The sequence below is a fragment of the Pristis pectinata genome, chromosome 18 (genome assembly GCF_009764475.1).
Source record: "Pristis pectinata isolate sPriPec2 chromosome 18, sPriPec2.1.pri, whole genome shotgun sequence".
Lineage (NCBI taxonomy): Eukaryota > Metazoa > Chordata > Chondrichthyes > Rhinopristiformes > Pristidae > Pristis > Pristis pectinata.
This window is the reverse complement of record NC_067422.1, coordinates 39,241,250-39,262,522: the sequence shown is the minus strand read 5'-3', so window position 1 is coordinate 39,262,522 and position 21,273 is coordinate 39,241,250. Positions and strand designations below refer to the sequence as shown.

Below are 21,273 nucleotides of genomic sequence, written 5' to 3'. Positions count from 1 at the left end.
ATCGCAGTACCAATGGCAATCTATCCCAAGCTTTTCACCCTCAATGGATTGCCTGCAATTCTGATGTTCCATTGTCACTGTTAACTTGACACCATTCACAGTGTCATTGACGATGATGATCACAGCAGTCAATTCCTGGTGTGTGGTAAGTACTGACTAGAGTTAGATATTTGTTCCAGAACTAACTCCATCACATTAAACAAACAAATATGTAAATAGAAGAGTACAGGTCTTCCCAGGTTCTTATGGACATCCAGAGGTCGTGAGTTCATTTTCTCCTGGGAGGAAATCTGATTCTTCCTCAGATCCTCACCTTCATGGTGTCTTCAGTCAATTCAGTTCATTCCATGTAGTATCAAGAAATAACCAGGGACACTGGATCTGGCAAAAGCTGTGGGACATTATAACATTCTGGCTGAGGTGCTGAAGCTTTGCACTGCAGAACCAGCTGTGGCTCCACATTCGATGCACCTATCACCTCCCAGTCTCTGTTGCTATTTCCATCCTGCCCTCCCTCACCCTCCTCTCCAATCCCCCCACACAGATGCTGCCTGACCACTGAGTCCCTCAGCAGTTTGTTTTTTGACTTAGAAACAGATCACTTGAATCACTGTCCAAATCATGGAAGCCCCCCTACCCAACAGCACTGGGCACTGCCCCCAACAGACAGTGGCTCATCACTCCTTCTCAAGGGCAATTGGGATGGACAAAATAAATACTAGTCTTGCTAGAAACTCCCATATCAATAAACACAAAATGATTCTTGAAAACCTACATTTACTGTATATGTTCGAGTGTTCAAGAGCTTTTAATACACAGGTAACCAGTCACAACACAAACCCACCTGGTGTTTGGCAGTGTTGGGAATGATGCTGGATCCATCTAATTGAACAAAGAGCTGACTGGAGAAGGGCAGCGAGCATCCAGGGTTGGGAAGGGGAGAGGGTCCACTACCTGCGCCCTCTCCCACTGACCAAGACCACATGCCACCCTGTCCCTACCTGCCCGCCTGCCACCCCTCCATCTCCCCGAGTCAGAGCGCGCCATCCCTGACGTCATTCGCGTTGAGGGGAGAGGTCACGTGGCCTCCCCCACCACCGTCCGCGGCGCGCGCCTGGCCCCGCCCCCCTCCGCCGCTGTTCCCGCCTCGCGGGCCTGACGCACACCCAATCAGCTGCGGGCCCGGGTCGCGGGGACACGCACGTCGCGTCCTCTCGGCCTGCGTGCGCGCGAGCGGGAGTCGGCGGGGGCGCGCACCGGTCTCCCCTCCCCCATTAATCCCGCTCCCTCTCTGTCTTTGTGCCGGAGAGACGCAGGCGAGAAGACACAATGGCGGACGAGAAGCCCAAGGTAACGCGCGGCGGAAGGCGGGGAGGGGCGGCCGAAGGCGGCGGCCGGCAGGACGAGGGCCGGGCTGGGCCGCCGCCTGCTCCCCGGCCCTCGCCCTTCGCCGCCGCCGTTCCCCGTCGTTCGGTCCCGGGCCGCTCGTTCGGCCCGATTTGAAATTTTGCCGCCATATTCGGAGCGGCCCGAACCCGGGCCCGAGGCCGGGAGAAGTCGGAGCGCGGCTCCCCGGTGGCGGCGAGTCCCCGCCGCGGGCTGGAGGCTGTGGGAGCTGGGTGGGGAAGGTCTTGGTGCCCGGCATGTGGGAGTCTGAGCCCGGGGGAGGTGGCTGAAGCCTGAGAGCGGCGGCCCCGGCAGCACGCCTCTGCGCTGCAGCTGGTGATGGGAGCCCGGCCCCGGGCTGGACACATGGACGTGCGGGAAATGGTATCGGAAACCTGGGCTCCTGTGGCGAGCTGGAAATTCTTGAGAAAGCCCAACGGGCTCACAACTCGGGTCGGTGGAAGGCGTACTCTGGCAGTGTGCTCGGTCCCCAGTTGTGGAACTGCGGGGTTTATTTCTGCACAGCAAGCTCCCACATTTAGCAGTGCGATAATCAACAGATCACCAGGATAAACACCCGACTATTCGAGCTAAAACCATTGACAAATTCTCAGCTGGAACGTAGTTGAAGCAGTGGTAGGTTATTTGGCCCTTCAAGCCTGCTCTGCCATTCACTAGCATCACGGCCGATCATCTACTTCAACACCATTTTCCTGTCCATTTCCTGTGTCCTTTGATTCCTATAACATTCAAAAATTTATTGATATGTTTTGAATGTAATCAATGAACCTTCACAGATCTCCAGGGTAGAAAATTCCAAAGATTCACCACCCTACGAATGCAGAAATTTCTCCTTCATCTCAGTCTTAAATGATCTATCCCTTCTATGTAATAAGGAACCTAACATCTTCAGCTAGATACAGATAGGTAGTACCTTCTTGCACCATGGAAAGAGCAACCTCCATCAGATTGCACGTTGGTAGAGGTAGTACTATCTGAATTAATTTGAATTGTGGAAGGATGGTAGTGTTATACAAGTGAGGGTACAGTATCTTGTGGTTAATTTGTACTTAAACTTAGAATTCAACTATTGAGCCCAGTATCTTTTCAGATATTTGGACCTACTTACTGTGCACTTACCCCTTCTGGAAAGTGAACAGAATTGAGCTTGATGAAGAACATAAGAACTAGGTACAGGTGTAGGCCATTTTGCTCCTTGTGCCTTTCTGCCATTCCATATGATCATGGTTGAGCTTTTACCTCAAGAGCTGCTTTTCTGCACTAACCCCATATTTATCAATATCTAAAAATCTATAGATCAGTCTTGAGTGCACTCAATAAATAAAACTCAATTGCCTTTTTGAGTAAAGAATTACCAAAATTCACCACCCTCTGGATGAAGATATTTTTCATCTGCTGATACCATATTTTGAGACTGTGACCCCTAGTGCAAGACACTGCTGCACCCCCTCTCTCTACACAATTGAAATTCTACACAATTGAAATCCCTGCTAATTCTCATTTTTAAAAAATGAAGACTTTGCTATTGACTTTATTTGATGTGGCTTAGTTGGTACTGCAGGTGATGCACAAACTTCTGACTCCAGAGGGCTGTGCATAAAAATTATATTGGGGATTGTTGGAGATGCCTTATTTTGGCTGATGCAGAATTGCTCTTTCAGCCAGGCACAAGATTTTTGCAGCATTTCTTAAAAGTGCAAAGCAATGTTCTCAGTACTTCAACCAATATTTATCCCTACTGAACCAAAAAATCTGATCGCCACGTTATCATCATTATAAACTTGCTGCATGCAATTTAGCAACCCTGTTTCCAACATAATGACAAGACTTCAAACAAGGTCAAGTATCTTATTCTGGAGGAATAAAACTTGCTCCCTCACATATCCATTGGCTGTGAAAGGTTTTGAGGAATAAAAAGGTACGTGAAAAAGACAGTAGTTACAGAATTTTTCCTCTTATTTGCATGAAACCTTTCACTCAGTGGAAACCATTTCAGAGCCAGTGAAGTACTATTGATATGCAATTATTGTTGTAATTTAGAAAATAGTTTGGTATTTCATCTTCAGGTATTAGCTAGTTGGAGAGAGTATCAGAGGGTCTTAGACCCTGTGAAGCTGTAATTCCTAAATAAAATGAGAACCTTTTGAGTGGGGTAGAGTAAATAGAGGATTGATTTATGAGCCACTGCTCCTTCCAGGTTTTGTGATTTAAACTTCTCTTTCCTGGCTATTATGAGCAAAACTTTCTTTACTTTTTTCTTATACCTTGAATGCTCAAGGCATTGGTTATTCTTGTGGCTGTATAACTCTGAACAACGTTCCTTAGGTAAGGTTTAAAAAGGTGTAAACATGTAGACAGATGGGAAAACAACATTTAATGATTGGGCTTTGGGGCAGACAGCAATTTGATCATCTAACCTCTACATTCCCAAATAAATGAATTTCTATCTATTAAATGAACAATATATCGCACCATGTACTGCAGTTCATTATCCATAGTCTCTCAGGGAAGGTAACATTTGGTTATTAAGAAATGTTCTGTGGTTATTAAGAAATGTTCTGTAGGTAGGTGGATCATGGTGGATTACAAAGCAAGGTCGGGGTTGAAGAGTGGAGGTTTCTATTTAGAACTTGGTAGTAATTAAGTTGTCCATGGTTTTGTTTTCTAGTATTCACCATTTGCACTAATCTGCAAGCAAGAATATCTTATAACTACTTAAATCTATTTCCCATTGAGACTATTCACTGATAACTTGGAATCCAAAGGCAACCTGTTGGCCCATAGCCACGTTGAGTGTTCATGATATCAACAGTTAAGTATAGAAGCAAAATATGACCACTGGAACTCTGAAATGCTGTGTAGGTTGGGCACCATGTGAAGGAAATGGAGTTGGCATCTCAGCAGTTCTGAGTACAATATAGTGAACTTTCTGGTAGCCTTTAGTGTGGATGGAAGGTGTTCTTCATGGAATTTGCAGAACGGAAATAAGCCATTCAATTTATACCAGTGTTTATTTTTCCAAATCGTCTATTCTAAATGCATCAGTTCCACTCAACTGCATTTTTTTTTCCATTTCACAAGCCTACTACATCTTCTGGAGAGAGAGAGATCCTGTGCTGCCTCCACTGCAGCTATACTTTGTGGGCCTGAGAGAGTCTGTGCACACAAGCTGTGTAATTGGATGAGTGCCAGTGTTACAAATGTACCTTCACTACTGTCAGAAAGCAGTGCATTAACATCCCAGCACGAAAAATCTGAGTTGAATCGCAAGTGCACCACATTCTGCATTGTTGCAGGTGCCATTGTTAAACTTAGGCCTGGTCTCTTCCCTTTTTTTAAAAAAAGCATTTCTTTAGTCACTATTTGAATTTCTGGGAATTCATGTCTAATATTTATCCATTAATTAAGTTGTTATTAAATTAATTACATGGCTTTTTGGGCATCTTGCTCTCAAGCATGTGTATGCTGTTTTAGTTGGCTTTTAGGAGTCATGTGAAAATTTCAAGTGCTAAGAGGGGTCACATTGGCAAATTTGGGAAGCTCTAGCTTTTCCAAGCATTATACTGTTTGCAGACTGAAAATGTGCTCTGTGTCCCCATTCCAGTCATTAAGGTATCAAGAAGAGCAGAAGTTCAACATTTGACCCCGCAGCTCCGAAATGCAAACTCCAAAAAAAAAGTTTACTTTTCGCAGTTTTTACTGTGTTGGCCAATTTCATGTCCATGGCCTGTAAACTTTTTATTTAAGTATTGCTGGCAAAGTGCAAGGAGCTTTCTTGAGGCCCTTTAGCTGAATTTACTCCTATAAACAAGAAGTCATGGTTCCAGAATAAGGGAAAGCCATTTAGGACTAAGATGACAAAAATATCATCAGAGGGTTGTGAATCTTTGGAATTCTTTACTCTGGAGGCTTAGTCATTGAATTTATTCAGAACAGAGATTGACCAGGAGTAGAGTAGGGAACTGATACTAGGATAAAAAATCAACCTTGGTCTTGATGAATGGAGGAGCAGGTTCAAAGGGCAGCTCCTGCTCATGTCTTACACTACTTTTGGATAGGGAGATCTGGCAGTGAAGGAACTGTGATATATTTGGTGTGTGACTTAAGTAGAGGTAGCTTGCAAATGGTGGTATTCCCATGTACCTGCTGCCCTTATACTACTTGGTGGTAGTTGTTGTGGGTTTGGGATGTGTTGTTGAAGTGGTTGGTACATGCTGCTACCATGCTGATGGTGGAGCGGGTGAATAGTAGGGTGAGCTGCCATTTACAAGAATGCTTTGTCCTGTATGGTGTTGACCCATTTGGTTCATTTGAAGCAAATGAAGACTTCCATCACACTCCTGACTACTTCCTTACAGATGGTGCCTTTGTGATGTTGGGCAAGTAATTCTTCACATGATATCTAGTATTTGACATGCTTTTGTTAGCTATCTTTATTAGTCACATGTACATCGAAACACACAGTAAAATGCATCTTTTGCATAGAATGTTCTGGGGGCAGCCCGCAAGTGTCGCCACGCTTCCAGTGCCAACATAGCATGGCCACAACTTCCTAACCCGTATGCCTTTGGAATGTGGGAGGAAACCAGAGCACCCGGAGGAAACCCATGCAGTCACGGGGAGAACATACAAACTCCTTGCAGACAGCAGCCGGAATTGAACCCGGGTCGCTAGTGCTGTAACAGTGTTACGCTCACCGCTACACTACCATGCCTGCCCTTTAATTGCCACAATCTGGTTCGGTTATGTTTCTGGTCAGTGATCCACGTCCCCCGTTGGTTATTAGTGAGGTACTAGGTGGTGATAGATGCCAATGAATGTGAAGGTTAGGTAGAAATATTGTGAATGGAATTGAATATTTTTTAATCTTTGAATATTTTTCTCCTGCCACTGACTTTGTAGTGAAAGGAAGCCCACTGACATTGGCTGAAGGTAGTTGAGCCAGGGTACTGTCCTGTGGAGCTCTGGCAACAAAGTCCTAGGATCGAAATGACGAAATCCTCCAACAGCTACAACATGACACTTAAGAAATAATCTCATAGTTACAGAATGGTTCCAGCACACAGGACCATTTGACTCATTAAGTATGTACCTGCTGAATATAAGAGCAATCCTGCACATGCTGCTCCCCAATCTCTTCTGTTGGCCTTAGAAGTTCTTTCCTTTTGGATATTTATCCGGTTCCTATTAAGTGCAATGATTCAATCTTCTTCTACTGCTCACCATGGCAGTGCATGCCAGATCAAAACCCACTTGCTTTGTATAATTTTAATAAAAACATTTCCTTGTCACTTTTGGATCTTTTGCCAATCACCTTAATTCGATGACCTCTCTTCCAATGGGAATGGTTTATCTTTGTCTATACCCTAATGATTTTAAATATCTAGCAGATCTCCTTCCAAACTCTTGTGTCAAGGAAAGCAACCTCAACTTCTCCAGTCTATCCACGTAACTAAAATCCTTCATCCCTGGAATCATTTAACCAAATTTCTCCAGCAACCTCTTGAAAGTGTTTGGATATTTCCTAAAGTGGAGCACCCAGTACTAGGCACAAAGCTCCAGGTTTGGCCAAAGCAGCGTTTTATCACCTTGTTCATGACTTCCTTACTCTTGTACTCTGTCTCTACTTGTAAAGCCAAGTTCCTGTGCACTTTATTTTTAATCACTTTGTGGAAGGTGCCCTTCCACTTTCAATAAACAATGCTCACACACCCTCAGATCTTTCTGTTCTTTTACACTTTTAGAATTGAGCCCCCTGGTTTATATTGCCTCTCCATTCTTTCTTGCAAAATGTAACGCTTCACATTTCTCAGCAGGAAATCTCACCTGCCGTCTATCAGCCCATTCAACCAGCTGGTCTATATCTCTAAATAATTATAGCATTATTACATAGGTCTGTCTCTATGAAAGGATTGACTATGTGATTTTATGAAAGAGAAATGATATTTGACAAGCCTGTTCGTTTTTGAGGTGTAACAAGCAGTAGATGAGGAGAAACCATTATGGTGCATTGAGATTGAAACCTGAGTTTGGGGTAACGTGCTGGTGCGGATTGAGGATTGGTTCATGGGCATGAACAATCTGTCTGTTCTTGCTCTTTCGATTGGAAGATTATGACTAGTAGGGTGCTGAACCCCAGTTATTTATAATCAGTATCATTCATTTGGATGAGGGGACTTCTATTGATGATGCAAAGCTGGATAAATGTGTGAATTGTAATGAGGAAGCAGAGAGGCTAAGTGAATGTGTTGGGGGGGGGGGGAGGCGAAAGGACATGGAAGTGAAAAATATCAAGTGATCCACTTTGGTAGAAAATCAATATTTATAAATGGTGAGAGGTGAAAAGTGTTCTTGCACGTGAATCATTGAAAGTTAACATATGGGTCCAGTAAGCAATTTAGCAAGGCAAATGGTATATTGGCTTTTATTGCAGGCTAATTTGAATACAGATATAAATGGTTCGTGCTGCAATTATAGAGCCTTAGTGGAAATGCATGTGAAATATTTTAAACAGGTTTGGCCTTCCTATTGCAGGAAAGATATTTTGCAGTAGAGGTACAACAAAAGTTCACCAGATTGATTCCTAGGATTAGGGAGGAATTGTCCTGTGAGGAGAGATTAAATGAATTGGGCCTAGAGTCTACAGAAACAAGAAGTGATCTCGTTGAAACATTCAGAACTCTTTTGGTTCTGGACGGGTTCAAAACAAGAATGGTGATTCCTCTGGTTGTGGTGTCTTGACTCAAACTACTGACCCTGAGGTGAAGAGAAATTTCTTCACACAGGATAGTGAATCTTTGGAATTCTCTACCTGAGGGTTGTGGATGCACAATCCCACATAAGAATATGACAGAGAATCTGGCAGATAAATACTAACAAAGACACCAAAAGGAATTATCAGGTATTCTACAAAGTGTTTTGCAGTCTTTTATATCTGACTGGAGGGGGTGGAGAGGAGCTGGGGTCCACTCTGGAGATGGCACCTCTGATATGATAGTTCACCATTCTATTTCTATCCTCTGGTCTCTGTAGTGGGGCCCAAACCCGCTACTTAGTGAGGCTGCTGCCACCCAAAACATATTTCATAGCTCTCAGCTGAATCTATAACCTGCTTATACAGAGATTCTTGCAGGTCTCTGCATTACATTCCTGTCAGTGGGCACCCAACCTGTCACAAAACTCATCCTCCCTGCTAGTGGGCAGGTTGGTGGACTCTTGCTACCCAGCAGATTACAAAAAGCTTGAAATGACCACCATTTCCTGTAGATGGTGAACATTTGAACATTGCTGAAGCCAGTGGACATTTACTCCCACATGGGCTATGAAGGCTGCAGAGGTGCAAGGATTAGCATAGAAGGATGGGTTAAGAATTTCCTGACAACAGAAGGCTAGGGTAGAGGGTATGACAAGCAGGCAGTGGAGTGGAAACAAAACAGATAGCAGATGCTGGAATCTGGAACAAAAAAAAGCTGGAAGAACTCAGCTGGTCAAGCAGCATCTATGGAGGCAAATGATGTAAGTTGACATTTTGGGTTGGATCCTGCATCAGGACTGAGAGGGAAGAGGCAAGATTGCCAGTATGTAGCAGTACGAGGGAGGGGTGGGACAGAGGCTGGTGGGTGATAGGTAGAACCAGCTGAGATGGGGGATTATGGGCAGATGGGGTAGGAGATGAGAAAAGTGGAACTATGGAAGAAGAAACATTGGTGGACTGGTGTGTGTGAAGAATATCAGGGGGGTGTGTTAACTGAAATTAGAAAATGTTCATACCATTCTGTTGTAAGCCAGCAAAGCAGAAAACAAGATGTTCTCCAGTTTGTGTTTGGCTTCTTCACAGCAAGGCAGGAGAGTGGTCTGTGATCAAGGTTACATCATTTGTGGGTTGCAACCTTATTTGGGATTGGGACTTATAGTTTGATAGGGGAGAGACGAGACAAACAACGGGTCCTACATACAACAGTCACCAGTAAATTCCTGGTATATCTCTCACTTAGAGATGCAAGTTAACCTAAATGGTGATAAGAATTTGTTATTCACTAAAGTAGGGAGTGAGTGGAGCAAATAGCATTGATACATTGGGAAAGTAAAATGGGCCTAAAAGAAATAAAGATTCGAATGGTATGTTGTTCCTTCTGTGTTCCTTTCAGGGTGTCTCAAAATACTTCATAGGTAGTAAAATATTTTTGAATTATTACAATATAGGAAATGCAGCAATCATCTTGTACATCAGAAGCTCCCATAAACCCCAGGGAAAGGCAATAAACAGCATTGATACATTTTTTTTATGATTTTGATTACAGGTATGTAAAAGTCAGTCAGAAGCGGGATAAATCCCTGCTCTCTGGCAATCTCCTGAAAGTACAACGGGTCTCAGTTTAACATCTCACCTGCAAGATATGCCCTGACAATGCATCACTCCTCAGTACAACACTAGATTTTCATGTTCAGGTGTCTTGCACAGGACTTGATCTATGACCTTACTCCATGAGGCAAGGCTGCCACTACCTGAGCCTTGGCTGATAGTGAACAGCAAGCTTTTTTCTCTTTGGGACATGATTGGACCAGCCAACACCCAACATTGGTGCCACTCCATAAATTAGTAGCTCTTGGAGGTAAGAATGTGGGTGGCTAATACAGGACATGTACACTGCCCTGAGTTAGTTGAGCCAGTAGCTGGTTGGGATTGCAGCACCTGTTTAAAACTGGTTGATACAGGATAGATTAGCATTGTTGAATTGCAAATACTGATGTGTTCTCATGGGTATGTAGGTGAGGAATAATCTCTGCAGGTAGAATAATGCAGATTATTAGATGATCAGTTAAAGATGTGAGTTTATGGGCAGGGTCGAAGCACAGTTCCTCATAGTTGAGGAATTTGGTTTCTTGTTCTTGACCCAAGATTAAAAGTCAGGTTTAAGAGATGAAGAGAATAAACTTCACACAGAGCTGTAAAGCTGATAACAATGAAGATGGGATAGTATTGCAAAAATTGTCAATCTGGTTTAGTTACAGATGATGTTTACCCCAAACCACTGCAGGCAAAGAGTTAAATTCTGGTAATTTTATTCATGTCGTACTGATTGGTTACTTGTGGTGCAGGAAGTGTCTGTGATATTTGACTTGTGCCCAGACTATTCTCACCTAATGTTGTTTTTCTTTTCACAGGATGTGCTGAAATCAGAAAACGACCACATTAACCTGAAGGTGGCAGGCCAAGATGGTTCAGTTGTGCAGTTCAAAATCAAAAAGCATACACCGCTAAGCAAACTGATGAAAGCGTACTGTGAACGCCAGGTACAACAACTTCATTTAGTCTGTGAATGCCCCCATGACTTGGTGAACATGGTACATGAATCAAGTCAGTGCTACTAACGTCCGTCAGTGCTGATGTATGGATTCTGTCTGTGATTAGAATCCATAATTGAGGGTTTGGTATCAGTTGGTGAGATGTATAAAGGCAACTCCATGACTGTCATTGGTTTGTTGAATAAATGCATAATGAGGATGTAATTGATCTCAGTTGAGACAACAAAGCAAGGGGAAAGGACTATGATTTGGAGGGCTTTTAGATCAGGTTTGTTCTGCGCAGCTTCTCGAGTTAGTCTTGATTTTTGCCTGGTCGGAGTGGTGAAGTGTATTTGTGTGTGGACTTGGGGTTGATACAGGATGGATTAGTATTGTTGAATTGCAAATACTGATGTGTGCTAGTGGGTGAGGAATAATCTCTGCAGATATTCACTGGGCACATATTTAAAAACATAGTAAACGGTGTCAACCTTTGGAATTGTCCCCAGAGAGAGCTTTTTTGGGGATGGAGCTGAGCCCCAAGTACTTGTACAAGATATTATGAAATGGAAACTATACTGTCAAGCCAATTTAGGAGAATAGTTTTACAATACCTCATCATTTGACCACCTGCTATAATCTGAGCTGTGGATCTGTTCATGTGTCTCTATAAGAAAACTGCTTTAGAAGGTAACCGTAAATAATTTCTACAGAGAATTATAGAGGGAGAATTCTTAGTCCTTGCACCTTTGTGGTGAATTATCTTCAAGAAACAGATGAAATTGGTACCTTGTGTGGATAGAAGCAGAGAGGAATTGGTATGTTCTCACACTGTCAAAGAGCAGCACCTGGGAGATCTATTGCCATAATTATTAAGGAGTTACAGATTCAGAGAGTTATTGCCCATGGCATGCCTGCGTTGTAGAGTAAAGCTACTGATCTGAACCCTTCTTTCTGGTTTCTGAAAACCATCTTTGTTTTTCCAGGGGTTGGCAATTCGACAGATCAGATTCCGATTTGATGGACAGCCAATTAATGAAACAGACACGCCTGCACAGGTATGACCTGACACACATCTCTACAGTGGAAGAATGTAGAGCCCTGCGACAGCGATGATTACACTTGATATTGAACTTTCCATATTTCAGAGAATTCCTTCAAATCAGTGATATATTGGTCCTTTTATTAATAGCAGGTTATTCAAGTGAGGTAAAGAGTTTGGTTGCCCCACAGTTTGCCTTTTTATATTTGCAGGATCAAAGCCTGGATGTCAACCTGATTAATAAACTTGGCTTGTAGTGAGTGGGGAGCACTCAAAGCCAAGGTTTGCCCTGGATAGCAAGTTTGCAGCTGGTAGTGAGATTCTCCAAGTCTTGGAAGGTGATGGGAGAGGTCTGACTTGTCATACTTCTTTATGACATAGAAGGCCATTTGACCCATTAAGTCTCTGCTGGCTTTCAGAGCAACCTGTTTTTCCCACTGACTTCCCTGTAACTTGCTTTCTCTCATATGCTCATTAACTCCTCCTGATTCTCCTATCACCCCTTGCTCTAGTGGCAATTCACAGTAGCCTATTAACCTACCAACTAGCACGTCTTTGGGATGTGGGAGGGGGAGGTACAAACTCCATACAGCACCTGAGTCAGTGAATCTGTGTGACAGCTACACTGCCTGCAGTGTCACTGTGCTGCCTGTAATGGGAAAGATGGGGACATGATGGGATAGGAAGTGCACTTCTGTGGTTCCTGGTCCGTGAGCAGCAGTAAGAATGGTTTTACCACAATTCCTGACCTGAAGGATCAGTTCCAGGGGTAAAGGATTATTGTAATTACCAACCCTTGCATTGAATGCTTTTTGTGGGAGGCTAATGAGTACATTATTGGAAGTCTAAAGTAAATAACTATGCCAATAGTATAAGCAGCTGCTATAAGGTGCCTGTCCAATGGAAAGTGGGTGGATTCGAGGGTTTGAATTGTTTGGCAAAGTTTTATTCATTGCTGAAGAGCCACTCATTTAGTTAATTCATGGGCTGGGTCTGTTTCAGCGATACGTTTAGTTTACTAACTCTGTATTTGGGACAGTGAGGGAGAAACTAAAATCTCACTACTGAAGGAGGTGGGAGGGAAAATAAAATCTATAGCTACCCAGGGTGAGAAGGAATAAAACTGGTATCAACTGAGAAGAAGCAGCAAGACCTGTAATGATGGGGAAAGAACACTAAATGTGTAAATTCTGGAAGGATTTTAGCATTAACTGCAGTACAGTGCATTTGCCTTGTTTTGAAGCTGGTCCTTATAGAAACCACAAACTTGTTGCAGCACAGGAGATTGTTTTGTCCATTGACCCTCCACTAGCAGTTTGTAGGACAATCCAATCAGTCCCATCCTGCTAGTCTTTCCTGATAGCTCAACAGTTTTTAACCCTCAAATATTTGTCCACCTTTGCACTGTACTGCTGCCACAAAACAACAAATTTCATGACATAGAAGCTAGTGATAATAAATCTAATTCTACATTTGCTTGATCCACCACTCATCTGAATCTTATCCCTGGATCTTTTGTCGGTCAAATTAAATCTGTCCGCTTTTTCCCCAGCCTCTAATGGGAACCTCTTCTCTGTCTAATCTATTCAAACCCATATTGTTTCCTCTCAACCTACCCCGCCACACAGAGAACAACCCTAGATTCTCCTCACTGAAATTCCTCATCCATGAACCCTTTTGAGTAAACAACAATCTAAAAGATTACAGATGCTGGAAATCTGAAATAAAACCAGACGATGTGGAAACAATGATCAGGTTAGGCAGCATCTGTGGAGAGAGACTTTTTGTCAGATCTGTTCTTATTTTTTTGTGCAGTGCCTTTGGGCTCTTGTTTTTCCTGAAATGCAGTGACTTGACTTGGATACAAGTTGAGCTGTAGCCTAACCAGTTTTTAATAAAAGTTCAACAAAACTGTCTTGGATTTGTATTCTGCCTCTGTTTATGGAGCCAAAGATCCCCAAGGCTTTATATTTTCTCAACTTGCCTTGCCAGCTTTGAAGATTCCTGCACTGCCTCAGAGCCTCTGAAGTGCAGTGATTACCAGTTAGATAGGATGTCCTGTCTGTCAGCCCAGCATTCTTTCTTGTGTAGGGTGAACTCTTAACACTTCAAGCTAATGTCCTTTAAAGTAACTTTTTAGGAAACATGACAGTTCTCCACAACATGGGTGTGCAGCATGTCTCATAATTAACTCGACCTGCCAGCCAGCAGTTTGCAGCTGCTGCACAGTCGGCACTGATGGGAAGCAGTATGGCCTTTCCAGGTCACCGAGCGTTGCATCTTTGTGTTGGTCCAGTGAAGAAGCCATGTTCTTCATCTTCAAATTATTGTCTGAAACCAGTAGCCATGGGTGAATTGTGATTCAGTCTATTTTCTCTCAAGCGGCGTTCTAGCATATTGCCCCATCAAAGATAAAAACACTAGAGGTAGGCAGCAGCTAGCTGGATGGAGTTGTTTCTAGAGTGGCATGGATGGAGATTGGAAAAAGTTCTCTGGCCCATTCATTCTTTATGGAATAGGGACATTGTTTGAAGCCCAGCAGAAGGATGCAAAATAACAACTGAAGAGAATTAATAAGAAATTAAGACTGGCTAACAATTCTTTCTTTCTTCTCTCTCTCTTCCCATATTCCCAAACTTGGGCAATTATATAAAGTCCCTGGGTAGCTTGAAAACCCTGGTTGTTGTGCTGTCTGGGGCATGATGCTGATCCCATTCTTGGGACTTTCTAAGAGGAAGAGAGAGGTTGAGGTGAAATTCCAGGTCTCCTTCCATGGAAAGAAGTTCCTTCGGTGTTTTAGATAAATCCCTGACCCTACCCTCTGGACCTGCTTTACTAGCGGGCTGAGATATTTAACTTTAAAATGCTGGGTGGGCTTCAATGGGAGATTTACTTCATTTCTCACCATTACAATTTAAGAGAAGGTGGAGGAAAGATTTACTGGAATGGTTCCAAGCATGAGGGGTTTTGGCTGCATTATTAGTCTGGAGAAGCTGGGGATGTTTTAAAAGCCCAGAGGAAGTTTGCTAGAGGTTCACACGATCATGACTGGTTTGGGACAGACTATAGGATGCTTCTCCCATTGGGAGACAATTCAAGATCAGGGCATCAAGTGATGGCTCTGAGTGTTGGGGGGGGGTGGTTTAAACACAAGAATAAATTATGATCTGCAACTCACAACCTGTTTCCAGAAAAGAATTGGATTTGCATTTAAAGTTGGGTGTGGGGCTTTGTCTTTAGCAAATAAGGTGTTTTTTTCCCCTTTATTTGTTGAGATGGAGGCAGTCAATTAATTGGTCCAATTAATGTGATGGCAGATTACAGTGGGTCAAAGGAATTTGGGTAAGAGCAGGAGGGCAGAATTTGGAGAGTAAAGAAATCTGATTGGAGGAGATTAGAGAGGAACAAGCCACAGAAGAATTTGAACAAGATGAAAATTTTAACTTGTATCACAAGATTATCAATGCTATTGCTTCCCATTGGATGTCAAAATTAAGGGCAAACTTTTTACTTGGATCTGTCAAGAATATTAGTGCTGTTGTTTAACTGTGATTTAACACTCAATTAACCTTTCAATTACTTTACAGCCCTTGACTTCAAGTTGACTACTGTTTTCCCCAGGCTTCCCCACCTTCATTAAAATGATTGGCCTATAGTTGCCAGGTTTGTTATTGCCCATTGTATTCAACAAGGGAGTGATGCATTTGCCATTCTCCAGGAATCTGGAGACAATGGAAAGATCAGGTTCAGCCTTTCTCCAGTCTCTGCTGTTGTTTCTTACTGCAACCTAGGATAATTCTGTTGTGACTAAGGGACCTGCCACTTGATGTTTAGCCATCCTTTTTGGAATCTCATTCTTGTGCATTTTCAAGTTGTTAGATATGCCCACACAGTGGAAAAACTTGCAGTATTACAGGCACACAGATTCAGACAACAACACAAAAATTATACTAAACAGTAAAGGGGGGGAGAAAACTGCAAAACAAGACATAGTGCAAAAAAATTGGAGACGAGTCCATGATATTGCAAGAGGTGATCCATGGTGATCTGTTGCTGAGGTAGCGTTAGGGTTGTGTGGGTCCTGATGGTTGTAGGAAACGAGCTGTTCCTGAACCTGCTGGTGTGGTATTTCAGCTTGTTCATTAACTCTACTACCTCCACTTTCATTGAGACTTCAGCAACGTCCTCTGCCTTGAAGAATAAAGGTACAAAGTACTCATTGAATAGTTCATCCATATCCTCTTCATGCATAAATTACCTTTTATTCCTTAATAGGCCCCACCCTTTTATGACCAGTTCACTACTTGTATATCCAAAAGATGTTGGGGTTCCCTTGTGTTAGCTACCATTGTATTCTCATTCTTTCTGCTTGCATTACCTCCTCCCCCCCCCCCCCCCCCCCCCCCCCAAAATTCCTACTCTGGTTTTCATTGAATTACTAACCACCATATGCCATACCAGTTGTGTTTCTGCGTCATCTTGTTCTCTCTTGGCATCTTAGTCTCATGGTTGTTGTGTTCTTACAGTTGGAGATGGAAGACGAGGACACGATTGATGTATTCCAGCAGCAAACTGGAGGCCATTACTGACGGCTCTTGCTCCCCATGTGATGATCAGATCCATGGATCATCTGTGCTTCTAACACAGCAAGTTACTCTCAGCAGCAGTTTGGAAAACACTTGTAGAATATTTTGCATCCGTGTACACCTTCATAAGAGCATTTATTGTTTGCTGGTTAATCTTATTACATTCGATTTTAAATAATAAAAATGACCAGTTTATACAGAACAATCGGAACTCAATGGTTTTTACTGAAGTGTCTGACAGTATGATTACTTGACCAAACGATGTTTCTAAATCCAAAAATATCCATTTTAACAAACTATATTTTTATTCTATCTGTTTTGGGTCCTGATCTAGCTTTTAAAAATTTGCAATAAAATAAATTATTCATTTCATTGTTTTAATTTAGTTGAAACTGGTATTTCTCAATCAAAAGCTGCCATTTCCTGTATCAGTGCAAAGACAAACAAATTATTTTATACAATTTGTATTGTTGTAGACCCACAGAGCATTCCTGGTGCTGTGTTTAAAGTAGTGTAATATAGGTCAGAAAATGAATTCCCTCATTTTTGTTTTCTTCATGTATGCCTCTGTTTTCATAAATTCCTTATTAAAACACAAAACTGAACACGTTATGTGTTATAGTCTCTTTTTTAGTGTTCGATTCAGGCTTGGCTGGTTATTGTAATCAGTACCTCTGTTACACTGAGCAGTATTGTTTAATCCATGATCTGTGTTTCTTGACAAATGAGACCGTTTGTGTTGTGTGGTTTTTAAAAGATCAAGCACTGGCAAGATAAGCTGAGTGGTTACCTCCCTGTGCTGCACGTTTGAAAACCTTCGGCATGGGTGACTGCCACATGGGATGTTGACTGGGAAATCAATAGTTTCACCTGCTAAATGCAACCAGTATTTTAAAGAAGAACTGAAATTCTACATGCACTGGCTATTAATATGTTTACAGCTCAGTTAACAACATTGAATTTGTATTGTCCTACTCTAGTACACAAAGTGCTGCATTGGTAGAAGTAAGTTGCATAGCGGAGAAACGTACCTTTAATCCACCAGCTCCACACCAATTATAATGTGCATGTTGGCATAGAGGTTAGCATAATGCCATTACAGTGCCAGTGACCAGGGTTCAATTCCAGCTGCTGTCTGTAAGGAGTTTGTATTATCTCCCCGTGTCTGCGTGGGTTTCCTCCAGGTGCTCAGGTTTCCTCCCACATTCCAAAGACATATGGGTTAGGAGCTGTGGGCATGCTATGTTGGCATCAGAAGCGTGGCAACGCTTGCGGGCTGTCCCCCAGAACACTATGCAAAGATGCATTTCACTGTGTTTTGATGTACATGTAACTAATAAAGATATTTTAAGTGCTCATCTACACTAATCCTATTTCTACAATTCAACTTACAATGGTCAATTAACCTACCAACCAGCACATTTGTGATGTTTGAGGACACTCACATGGTCACTGGAAGAATGTGCAAACCACATATGTGATTGAATCCAGTCCTGGAGCTGTGAAGCAGTAGCTCTACCAGTTATGTTGATGTGTTGCCCTTTGGGACACCTTGGACAAGATATCGGTCTGCAGACAGCAAGATGCCTTCCAGACCTTGATGGCCCCCAGTGATCATAATTGACTGCATTTACTCTGAAATGAATGAACAATTGGGGAGCTGCTGGGGTGCAGCCAAAAGAGGTTAGCAGTACAAGTGATTAAATATGTAGTTAAGGACAATGAATGATATAAAGAGAGCTATACTCTGCATGCTTGTTCACTGGTATTCATGTGGGGCCACAATTTATAGATAGGACTTTTTGGTTCAATTTGTGTGTTTTTAAGTTAACATTTTACAAAAAAAACAGTATTCATGGATTTAAAATGCATCAACTTATGACTTCAAGAATTACAATAAAACTCATCATCCATTACCCTGTTTGGGAATTCTGATGTGCTCTAAGACCTCCAGCACCTTTTTTTTGTAATGTGAATGTGTTTCAAGATATCACTATCCTCTTCACTGAATTCCCGAGCTTCCATGACCCTCTCCAAGGTAAATACAAATGAAAAATATTCAGTTAAGACCTCACCCATCTCCTGTGGTTCCACACATAGACAACACATTGATCCTTAAGGGGACCTGTTCTCTGCCTAGTTATACTCTTGCTCTTAATATACCTATAGAACCCCCTTTACCTTATCTGCCAAGGATATCTCATGTCCCCTTTTTGCCCTCCTGATTTCCTTCTTAGGTGTACTCTTGCATCCCTTATACTCATCAAGGGACTCGCTTGATCCCAGCTGCCAGTACTGGACACATGCCTCCTCCTTTTTCCTGACCAGAGCCTCAATATCCTCGTGAACCTCCCTAATCCTGCCGGCCTTGCCCTTCACTAACAAGAACATGTCCCTGAATTCTCGACATCACACTTTTAAAAGCCTCCCACTTGCCAGACATCCCTTTACCTGCAAACAACCTATTCCAATCAACCTTTGGTGATAATTTAAATTAGGATTCAGATGGTCCACTATTATCTTGTATGTGAAGGTCACGAAGGTGAGAAGGCTTGGAAGTTCCTAGTTTCATTCTACTGAGTCCTAAGACGCCTTTTATCTCAGGTTGCACCATTGGCTGAGATGCTTAATTCAGCCGCAGGAGTCCAGGAAGAGATCAAAACAGCCAGAACTTGTCCCACTGCCCGGAGATTCCTGCTGCAGAGTTAGTCCAGAATGTTAAGCCTCCAAGTGAGTCAGTGCTGGGAAAGGGCATACTTGGCTGAGATTAGCTTGGTGCCAACACAGCTTCTCAAGGATTGCCTTCTCAATACGGGTGTTTGGATTTGGTTACCCCTGCTAGGCTGGGCCATGAAGAACTGCCTAAATAACAAACGATTACCATTGAACTCATTTACTGTCACCCACACTACCCCAACCTGCTTACTGTCATCTACGTTGCCTTTGGCTCTGGCGGCTGGGTGCTCATTTTTAAATTGACATCCTTCCCTTTACCCAAACCTTCTCACCATTTCTAATTTAAAGCTCTGGTTGTAGTGTCATAAGGAATGATATATTTGCCTTAGGAAGAACATAAAAAAGGGTTCAGTAAATTGATTGACAGGGTAGGTCATGAGAAACATTGAATAACATGAGTCTATGCTATTTGGAATTTAGAATATGACAGGCAAAATATTGAAACATAAAATGCTTTGAAATATTAACAGGGTAGATGCTAAATGGTTTCTTGCTCTAACTGGAGTCAAGAAACTAGGTGTCAGTCTCATTAAGGGGTTTGCAGTTTAGGACTGAATGTTATGCAACCTGATTATGCAGTGTTATGATTTCACTCTCTGTGATGCTCAGTTATTGAATCTTTTCAAGACCAAGATTGAGATTTTTAGGGGACTATGGAAACTTGGGGGTAAGGGGGACAGCATGGGAAAGAGGAGTGGACGTGTCAGTTCAACCATGAACCTATTTAGTGATTGCAAGAGATCTGAGGGACCTGTGGTAAATTCTGGCCTTGCCAGTGCCACTCACATCATGTGTGAGAATATCTAACAGGTGGGTTGCAGGTTGGGGTAGTGAGGGGTGACAGAAAGTGAACTTACTGATGATCATTTGTTATTTAGACAGTTCTTCTGGGTCAAGGATGATTTGCTTCCCCTCCATTTCTCTGAGTTCTGGGGTGACTAATGAAGGATCCATAAATTCTGTTAAATGTAGGGCAAGTGGTTCTTTTTGGGCCAGGTGGATGGGTAGTTTGGCTCAGTCTGCATCCCTGGGAACAGCCTGCAGATCAGAGAGTCCTCTGTTACACAGCTGCTCCGGATGAACCTCGACAAGAACCCTTGCATCCTTCACCAGACCTCCACGGTCCACAGAGGCGGGCGATCATCTCATCCTCATCACAGCCATCCCGCGGGCAGTGTGTGTTGGGAGTGAGACTCCGACTGTACAGGAAGGATCTGACAGGGAGGTCCCCACTCGCTGCCAGCCAAGTGAGATCTCGGTGAGTTCTGGAGATGAGGCATTCTGCCAAATGGTTTTGACACTCTGCTTGGGAAACTATCTCACAGGATTCATTGTGTCCTTCTCCTGTGAGGTCTGCAGGACGTATTGTGCTGACCACTGCCTGATGGACTGTGGTCAACGGTTTCTCTGCAGAATTTTTTCCATGAAGGACAGGCAGTGTGGTGCTGAGGTTGAGAGGGTTGAAAGCTTCAAGTTCCTGGGAGTGAGCATCACCAACAGCCTGTCCTGATCAAGTCACGTAGATGCCACGGCCAAGAGAGCTCACTAGCACCTCTACTTCCTCAGGAGGCTAAAGAAATTTGGTTTGACCCCTTTGACTCTCACCAACTTTTACTGACGCACCATAGAAAGCATCCTATCTGGATGCATCACGGCTTGGTACGGCAACTGCTCTGCCCAGGACTGCAAGAAACTGCAGAGAGTTGTGGACACAGCCCAGCACATCACGGGCACCAGCCTCCCCTCTCGCCTCTCTCGTCTTTACCTCTCGCTGTCTTGGCGAAGCAGCCAGCATAATCAAAGACCCCATCCACCCGGGACATTCTCTCTTCTCTCCTCTACCATTGGGTAGAAGATACAGGAGCCTGAGGGCATGTACCACCAGACTTAAGGACAACTTCTACCCCACTGTGATAAGACTATTGAACGGAAGGAGAATAGGCAGGTAGTGCAGAGCACCCCTGTGGCCATTCCCCTCAATAACAGGTATACCACTTCGGATACTGTTGGGGGGGGGGGGGGGGGGGGGGGGGACCTACCGGGGAAAGCTGCAGTGACCAGGTCTCTGGCACTGAGCCTGGTCGTGTGGTGCAGAAGGGAAGGGGGGAGAAGAGGAGGGCGGTAGTGATGGGGATTCCATAGTAAGGGGGGCAGACAGGAGATTCTGTGGACGTGAAAGAGACTCCCGGATGGTATGTTGCCCCCTGGCTGCCAGGG

The 21,273-nt window shown here is 43.3% G+C and overlaps 1 protein-coding gene across 1 annotated transcript; it reads left to right on the top strand.

The window, feature by feature from the left end:
* The first annotated feature begins 1,185 nt into the window (after positions 1-1,185).
* Positions 1,186-16,925, top strand: LOC127580087 (small ubiquitin-related modifier 2). The gene is made up of 4 exons (XM_052033296.1): positions 1,186-1,350; positions 10,573-10,701; positions 11,679-11,750; positions 16,261-16,925. Exons 1-4 carry the CDS (start codon positions 1,330-1,332, stop codon positions 16,321-16,323), a joined length of 285 nt encoding a protein of 94 aa, XP_051889256.1. The 5' UTR covers positions 1,186-1,329; the 3' UTR covers positions 16,324-16,925.
* The last annotated feature ends 4,348 nt before the right edge of the window (positions 16,926-21,273 follow it).

Excerpts from the sequence above, each read along its gene's own strand:
- LOC127580087 (XM_052033296.1), top strand. The coding sequence starts at position 1,330 with ATGGCGGACGAGAAGCCCAAG. Across the intron at positions 10,702-11,678 it reads AAGCGTACTGTGAACGCCAG|GGGTTGGCAATTCGACAGAT; the intron begins GTACAACAACTT and ends TTGTTTTTCCAG. Across the intron at positions 11,751-16,260 it reads AAACAGACACGCCTGCACAG|TTGGAGATGGAAGACGAGGA; the intron begins GTATGACCTGAC and ends GTGTTCTTACAG.